This window comes from Megalops cyprinoides, chromosome 3, assembly GCF_013368585.1.
Source record: "Megalops cyprinoides isolate fMegCyp1 chromosome 3, fMegCyp1.pri, whole genome shotgun sequence".
In the NCBI taxonomy this organism is placed as follows: domain Eukaryota; kingdom Metazoa; phylum Chordata; class Actinopteri; order Elopiformes; family Megalopidae; genus Megalops; species Megalops cyprinoides.
Window position 1 is genome coordinate 50,112,969 of NC_050585.1, and position 8,929 is coordinate 50,121,897.

At 44.3% G+C, this 8,929-nt stretch overlaps 1 protein-coding gene across 1 annotated transcript in view; it reads left to right on the forward strand.

Annotated features, from left to right (window-relative positions):
- smg6 (SMG6 nonsense mediated mRNA decay factor) overlaps nt 1-634 on the forward strand; it is an 80,073-nt gene extending 79,439 nt beyond the window's left edge. Inside the window, exon 18 of the mRNA XM_036524360.1 lies at nt 1-634. This exon is cut by the window's left edge and continues 117 nt beyond it. Within this exon, the coding sequence (XP_036380253.1) occupies nt 1-14 (14 nt within the window). The 3' untranslated portion in view covers nt 15-634.
- The last annotated feature ends 8,295 nt before the right edge of the window (nt 635-8,929 follow it).

An 8,929-nucleotide genomic window follows, 5' to 3' on the forward strand; every position in this document is an offset into this window, starting at 1 on the left:
CCAAAGTGGGCTGAACCAAGATGGCAGGGGTCAGCTACAAACACAACAACAACAGCCACGTACATGTGGAGGAAGATTCACCTGTGGAGAGAGAGGAAAAATAAGAGCTAAAAAAAACACAGAATTGGCTGAGAATGACACTTTTTGAAACGAGAAAAGCCTTTTTTTCCTCTAGACAGAGCAGAAAACGCCTCACTTCTGAAAGATAGTAAGCTAGATTGCGTATAAGAACACGAGCGGTGGTTGGACCAAGAGGACTCTGAGAACGGAGGTCAGAGGCGTAGGGGAGAGGGGTGTGTGATTTGGGGAGTCTCTGGTCCAGCCGTTGTGTGTGCAGCCTGTGTCCACAAGTAATATTTGTGAGAGAGAGGGAACTGAGGGAAAGAGAGGAAGAGCCGCACTGAGTGAGGAAGAGGATGGTAAATGCCCAAGCCTGCCTGAGTATGCTCCCTTTGAGGGTCACCGCGGTGACACGGAAAAACGCTGGGGCAAAGAAAGCAGGATAGAGGGACAGGGACAGTGAGTAGAGAACAGCTCTTTTCATCACGGGCTGTCTCTCAAACTGATTCCAGCTTTGATGGGCAGTGTTCTCAGTGCGCAAGTCCTGTTTGGAATTTTTATTTGTTAGGGTGTTTTTTTTGTTCATTTTTTTAAATTATTATTTTATTTTTTTTTAATGCAACTTGAATTTGACTGCAAGTCAGTTTCAGGCCTACCTTTAAAAAGTTTGAGTCTTTTGGTTATGTTTTAATTTTTTTTCGGTTTTCATTCAATCGTCCCCTCAGCGGTCACCATGGCTTGCTCTGGACGGGTGGTGGGACGTCGGCTCGGCTGCGGGGGGGAGGGGGGGGGGGGGGGTGGTGTCACCGAGCCCACCTGTGCGGCCTGTTTTGGAAACGGCCGAACGGGAAAATCTATGTCTCTCACGTGGTCTGAATGGATTTGCTGTCGTCCTCAGACTGTCCAGAGGTTTTCATTTTTCACTTCGGTTTGTTTTAAAGCCCGTACCACATCGGATTTCAGTGCTGGAATTCAGATCACGCGCTTCTCTCATTCATAACTACCTATTGGAAGTTCCTTCCCACTTCCCCCATTCAAGTTTTAGTTCTGAGGCAGAGTAATGTCAGAAATAATAGTCCAAGAGAGATGCAGGCCAACATAACAGCATGACCTCAGTGAGAGAACTTTTTTTTTTTTTTTAAACAAAGGAGGAGGCGGTTTTGAGGAAACCTAAGTTAAAAAAAAAAAAAAAAGCGATTGAATACGGACTGTTCTACCGCAGTGCAAGACCTTTTCTTCAAGCAAGACAATGCCTGCGATTTATGGGAGACCGGCTTCATCAGAAGTATGGGAATATTAAAATGGCACCTTGGTAGAGAAACTTCCCTGTATTGACTGCCTTTGGCCTGGTACACATCCTGCCAGCTGGCTTCCTGTCTGCGGCCGAGGAGCGGGACGCGATAGGTGGACATCACCCCGGGGCAGAGCTGCTTGGAGCTGCAGTGGGAGTGGCTTCCTCTGGCTCCTGTTTTTTGATTGGTTGTGCCGTGATAAACACGCTCATCTCTGTCCCTGTCCTGTTTTTGTGACTGAAAAACCTGCCTCGTTTGAGCCTTAGCGCCGTTAGCAGCCACGCCTCAGTCACCCCCGGGCAGCTGGTTTATGCCATCTGTCATGGCGTGGGGCCACGTCTTTTACTGTGCAGACCATGGTGGTAAAAGTTGTCTTGAATGTGGCAAGATGTACTACATCTCTCCTCATGAGCTTCCCTTGACGTATGAAGCGCTGTCACAGTGTGATGGTTGTTCGATGACACATATGCATTGCAGTTGGATTGCAAGGGCATCACGGTGCAGTCCATATCTGACAAGAATATGCAAAGAATATCACATTTTTACGTTACATAGCATATGGTAAAGGGGGTGTTGCTGTGTAAGGGATGGGTCATTCAAAGGGAGCATTTTTGAGTGAAAGAACTGTACCGTATCATACGTGTGTGTGTCATGACACAGAGTTGAATCGCTACAAGCCGGTAAATCTGGGTAATGGATTACACCAGCAAGTCTTGGGAGCGGCCCTGGGCATTTGCTATGTCTGTCCTGCTGAACCCTTTAAGAACTAAGTCAGATACATATATACATATTTACTGCATGTGTTAGAGGTGAAACGATGTGTGTGTGTTTGTGTGTGTGTTTGCTTCTGTGTGTGTGTGTTTGTGTGTGTGTTTGCTTCTGTGTGTGTGTGTGTGTGTGTGTGTGTGTGTGTGTGTGTGTGAATGTGTGTGTGTCTGCAGCAGCTCACATTGGTGTTCCCTTCCCTTGACCCAGATTCAACCCCTGCCTCTTGTGAGAATGACCGTACAGTCAGCCAGGCAGACACCCTTGTCCTTCTCTCTGAGTTCCTCCCCCTCCGAGCTTTCCCCAGGGTTCAGTGCCCTTTCCCAGGCAGACACACACACACACCGACACCCTCCACGTCAGCCCAGGCCGAGCTCTTCCAGAATGGGATGAAAAGCGCGGGCACCAGCAGGAGCTGTGCGGGCTGGGTGCTCTGTCCCCACGCTCCCCTGTGTCGGTCAGGGCGGAACATGAAGAACGGCACCACAGACCGTCAGCATCTGAGCGCCGTCTCACTGGGTGGCGGCCGGGTGATTTCTGCACAACGCCCACACCATTGCACCCACATCTCACCGAGCAGACATTACATGAGCTAATACGCAGTCGACTTCCCCATCCCTGCCGTGGCATCCTTTCTGTGGAAATCAATAGTAGATGTGTTCATCTAGCACAAATCAGCACATGTAATTCATTAAACCCGCATTAACCAGTTGCCTCCTAGTTATGTACTGCCCTTGTCCAGGATGACAGAACGCTCACCATTTTACGACATATTTAACTGCTGGGTTTTTTAATATGACGTATGATTTAGAATGGCTTTACCACCTGGGATGCAAACTCGCACCCCCTCAGGTCAGCAGCCCGGTGCTCTCACCACAGTACCACACAAGCGACCGCTGCTGTGGTCTTACCCCTCTCTGCGTACTCCCCAGCATCTGGTTTTATATTGTTGTTTTACGAACCTTTTTATTTTGTTTTATTGCAGCTTTTTAAATGCTTTTTTTTTCATCTTTTTATTTTAATAGCTATTCAGTCATGTTAAAAGCTGCCGAGTGAGGTTTTGCGTTTCATATCACCCAGTTTTGATATTACTGCCATTACTACTGATGGACTGTTGTGTAGGCAGTCAGGGATTTGGCCCTTCTCAGTCATTGAATGTGCGTGTGTGTGTTTTTGTGTGCGTGCGTGCGTGCGTGTGTATGTGTATGTGTATGTGTTTGTGTGCGTGCGTGCGTGTGTGCGTGTGTGCGTGTGTGTGTGTGCGTGTGTCTGTGTGTGCGTGCGTGCGTGCGTGTGTGTGTGTGTATGTGTTTGTGTGCGTGCGTGCGTGTGTGTGTGTGCGTGCGTCTGTGTGTGCGCGCGCGCGCGCGCGTGCGTGTGTGCGCGTGCGTGTGTGCGTGAGCGTGTGTGTGTGTGTGTGTGTGTGTGAGCGTGCGTATCACGTGTGCCTCCGCTCTGGGATAAATTGGACTTAACTCACACCTTTCTGACAGTAATGCGTTTTGAGATTCCAGCCCATTACAGTCTGTTCTCAGCAGTGTGCATCTGAGTTCCTGATCTGCAGCATATCAGGAAAAACAGCCGCCAGAGCATTGTAGCTTCACTGGGTAGCTTAATGCACTGTTAGTAAGTGTGATGAAGTATGGTAACATCCACAGAGCATTTTTTGTATGTAGTGTTTGGGTGTGTGTGTGTGTGTGTGTGTGTGTGTGTGTGTGTGTGTGTGTGTGTGTGTGTGTGCGCGCGCGCGCGCGCGCGTATGTGTGCGCGTGTGTGTGTCAGACTGTGATGCCACTCAGGTGTGTTACCTGTCATCACCCACACCACCCCACTCACTCACACTGTCTCACAGCAGACTTCAACAGTAGACATTTGTGAGCCTATTCTCCACTTTGCTTTACAGTGCTTTTAATTGTTCTCTATGGCTTCTTTTTTCCAATAAACATTTTCCTTGAAAAAAACAACTTTAGTTATGTATTTATTATATATTTTCCAGAATTTGTATGTAACCATGTCATTTGGTTGCGCCTGTTTCTCGAGCTCCTGTGTTGTTCCTCGAGTTTTATTTACCGCCTTTCCTTTCTGCATGCATTGCTCTCTTCTGTTATTCTGTTATCATCTGACTGCATATATGCCTGTCTGTCTGGACCGGTGTCCGTTTTCTCCCTGCATTTACGTCTGTCTCTGTGTTTCTCTGTTTCATCCGTTTCTGTTACAGTCATAGGACACAGACAGTAACTTGGTTAAAAGTTGTAGTATACCTTACATTTATAAAAGTATAAGCCTTTTCCTTTATCAGCCTCCTTTGTTTCTTTCTATATGTAAAATACTGTACCCTAAAACTACACCAAGGGGTGGTTTAAATCAGAATATCAAATATAAAATATAAATTTGATAAGAGTTTCTGAGTTTGTGACACACATGCCCCATAGATATCTGGTAAAGGAAAGGAAGACGTTTGTCATGGGCTAAATTGCTCATTCTCTGTTTAGACGGAGGGATGCAGCTTGGGTAAAATAAATACTGTAGGGAAATTTACAGACATTCAAGAGATCAAAGCAAAGCTAAAGGTAGGAATGCTAATATATTTATATTGGTCCTCGTAAACTATGAAATTCCAGTTTTTGAAGAGTTAATGGCCTCTTAAGAAATTGTACAAATCACCCGTAACAGATGAAATTTACAAATAGACTCAAAAAGTAAACAGATTGCTGATACAGCAGATTACTTTTACTTTCATATTTCAGTCATATCTAATGAAGAAGCAAATGGGTTTCAAATAGGCTTCTAACTGTATTAGAAAAGATCAGTAGTTACAAGAAATTTGTTGTAGACTGGCACCAAAACTAAGTGCCTAGTGAATGTATGTAAATACTGATTCCAACAGATTTGTTCAATGTGTTAGATAGTAATGTTCTTGTACACACTGTGAAAATGGGCAAGAATTACTCCCGTTTAGGCTGTAATAATCAGGATGAAAATAATTATAGACATAATTGTTGTTACTGATACAGTTTAAGAGAACACATTTTGACCATTTGAATAATCAATATTTTCCCACATTTCAGTCAACGTGGATATCTTACAAAACTTAATTGAGGTAACTTGAAATGATCAGAATGATATTACATGGATCATTTGTACCAAAAAAAAGGGACTTGGCCTCTTTGCAATAGTTTTTTTTTGTTTATGATTTATTGTTCAGCTGAAAAGAAAAAACGCTTTTTCTAAATTGGTTTCAAGCATATCTTAGGAAATGGGTTCCGTGTGTTGTGACCACCGTGCTGGGACCTGGACGTGGTGTACCACAGGGTTCTATTCTGGGATCCCTACTCTTATCGCCTATCATTAATGATCTACCCCCAACAGGCATTCATTTAAATGCACTCATACACTGATTATAGGGTTATATACCATTCAGATCACAATAGCATCAGCTTACCTTTGCTTATCTATGTATTAATTTGGCAGGCACTCATTCGGCGACTTCAGAAGCAGCTTAGGACATCCCTTCAAAGGTTAAATAAATAAGGCAATGTTTCTGTAAATGAGAAAATGATTCAAGCTTTAACTGTGTAGGGTTTGGGATTTATTCTCTTATCTTGATAAAAAAAAAAAAAATGTGTTGATTTTATGTATAAATATGCTTGGAGGGCTATGCGTGAACTTTGTGCGAATGTAAGGAAAAATCCGCAACACCGCTGTGATGCCAGTTCTTGACTGCAGGGATGTTATCTGTCAAAATTCACGAAAAACCTATTTACATTGATTGGAGGCTGTTTACAATAAGCGTTGTTTCAGCACAGCTCACCGCTGTGATACGCGGCGAGAGGTCCCCTCAGCATAGGCATCGGCAGCGTTGGCTGCAGTTCCAGGGTAAATATATTTATCTTGATGGCCCTGTTTATCTGAAAGTGCAAGCTGTGATGTTAAACTGCTTGCGCGCTAATATCAGCTGAAAGCGTTCATTTTAAAATGCCTAAGGTAAACAAAGGCCAGGGTACTAGAGTTATCTTCCAAAGGATGGGAAAAATTTATTTTTTAAAGCATGTCTTTTTGCAAATCACTTCTTTCCTCATACCTACAACAGCTCTACTTTTTTAAATGTGTTTTCATTTATGTGTTTTTTTAAATTATTCTCTTTTTATCGCTGTACCGCCTGCACAAGACACCCTTGACATAAGACAACACATCTCTAACAGTTACCCAGTATGAGATTTGAAATGGATTTCTGTCTATATAAATGTATTCAACTACTGGTAAATGAAATCCATGGTCAGTTTAGTTGGATGTACGAAGAACATACACTAGGTGCAGAGAAGTTCTTCAAAGCTTTGATTTTGCACACACCAGATGACACAACAGCAACTGACACCCTTTTTAAAGATCACCAAGAACTGTGACTGTGAGTGGTAAAACCAGACTGGTGGCTCCACTGTACCCATTACAACTGTTATTCATGTTGTTTTTGGCAGAAAAATTCCGGTACCTTATGAAAGCTTTGGTCTAAAGCATGAATCTATCAAAACGGGTACCTGAAAAGTGCAGATGTAGTTAAAGGATGCAGAAAAAAATAACTGGCCATTTTGTGTAGTCTTTGTGCAATTCTTTTTATTGCCAAACTGAATTTGAATATAGAAACAGAGACAAAAAACTTGTCTGTTTAAACTTAAAAACCTATTAACATTATTTCATACTGTTAAAACAAAGTAATTAAAGGAAAAATAATATTAATAATCCACAATTGAAATTTATGTAAAAATTGAATTATAAAACAATTTGACATGCAATAAATACATTCATTTTCTTAAAGCAAAAAAAAAAAACATAACAATGTAATGTAGAAAAATACTGCTTGGTTTTTTGTGTATTGCAATGTAAAAAAAAATACTGAAAAACACTATGGAGGTGATCATGTATTTAATATTATTTAAAACCAATTCAATCAATTACAATAGAAAAAAAATAATAATGATAAACAAAATAGTAATACTATTGTGGTGTTTGTGTCTGGTGAGTTTTCCCACTCTCCCTATCAGTGTGAAAATTGTGGCCTCCCCAGTGATTTCAAGGTGCTTTAACGTTTTTCCCTTTTTTTTTTTAACCCCCCCGTCGTCCCCAGAACAGTCAGCCCCCCCCCCCCCCCCCCCCCCACTCCGCTCTCTGCTGCAGAGATCTGTGGTATCCTCCACTCTACCTGACCGAGTCCATCACTGCATCTGTACGTTTCAGTGCGGGTGCTTTTGTCTCTAGTGTCTCTTTCTGTCTGTCCACCTGTAACTCTAAAGCCTCCTCTCTCTGTCCACTGGTTATCGTGAATCTCTGATTTCGCTCCCCCCATCCGTGTACGTTTTATAACGGCCCGCAGTGCCACGCTTGCAGTGACCCCCCCCCCCCCCCCCCGCCCCAAACCCCTGCCCCTCCCAGGGGGGTGCTCGGTGCACTGCTATGCTCAGCTCATCGGTAACCCTGCAACCACTTCAGGGATGGCTTTCTAAATGAGGGCTGACACACTAAAGGCGGCAGCGAAGGCTGATTAAATCTGACCTAATCTGGAGCTGGGGGCCGTGACGAGGGCCGCCAGCCGCCCAGACGCATGCGTGCGTGTGTGTGTGTGTGTGTGTGTGTGTGCGCGCAGACACACACATGTGCTTGCACATGGCTATCAATCCCAGGATATGATTTTGAAACTTTGAAAATCCCTTTGATTTGAAAGCGTTGGTTAGCCCTGTGCGGAATTGAGCAATCTAGGTAAGAAGTAGTACCGCGGTGAACAATAATGTCGCAGTCAGCCGCAGTGTGTCGACACAGACGCACGTACACATAACGTGTCTGTGCGAGCGTGTAGGTTGCCCTCCTCCTTCTACGGCTCTCTGTCTGCGGGTTTAGAGACTGTTCACACTCCTAATCTGCAAGCCCTCATTGGCTGGACAGTGCCACTAACAGACCAGACTCTCAGAAAGCACTCGCTAGTCCAGCCGAGGAGGACACGGCTAGCGGGATCTACTTTCTGCAACAAGCAATTCGAAAAAGGAAATGAGCTGTTGGCTCGAGGCTGCCCAGCCTAGCCCTGTCCTATGCGGGCATAGTGGGAGACAATTTAGACGGGTTGGTCTGGAATGAAGACCGTGGCCGCAGTGCAATGCATTCTGGTCCCCATCGCAAAATGGATAGCAGATCCAGAACAGGCCATTCCGAGCTGCCATTGTTACAGCCTGCCAGAGCTTGGCTGAGGGCAGACGTCGGCCCTCTAAAATGTCAAAAGAAAGAAAGCATAATTACACTTTTTTTTTTTTTTTTTTTTTTTAAAAGCAATTTAGTCTGGCAAGGCACACTGGCACTCGCTTCTCTCACCATGTGTGTTGGCTGGCACTGCAGCGGATGGGGCTGATTTGAGCTATTTTACATACATATATTTACTTCTCTGCGCTCTTTCCTCTGCCATACTCTCCCACCATTATCACACGCTTCCTCATTCTCAGGGGTTTCGGTCTTTCGTTACATTTTCTTTTTTCGCACTTGTACGTGTGTTTTTTTTCTTCCTCTTCTCTCTGCTTTCTGTTGCAAAGTAAAACACGACGGCCGTTTTCCTTCTATTTGTTTGACCCATCTCAACATGGAAGTATTTTAGCACGTTTGATTTGGGCGCAAAGAAAAAGAAAGCAGTTGCTCGCGTAAACATTTAGACAACTGTCGTCTTCGGTGTGAAAAACAGCTGGAAGTAACTTCATCACAGGAGAGGAGAGAAGGGGAGGAAGGGAAAACGGGAGTGACGGGGGGAGAGAAGAGGTTTGAGGGAGGGAGGGAGGGAG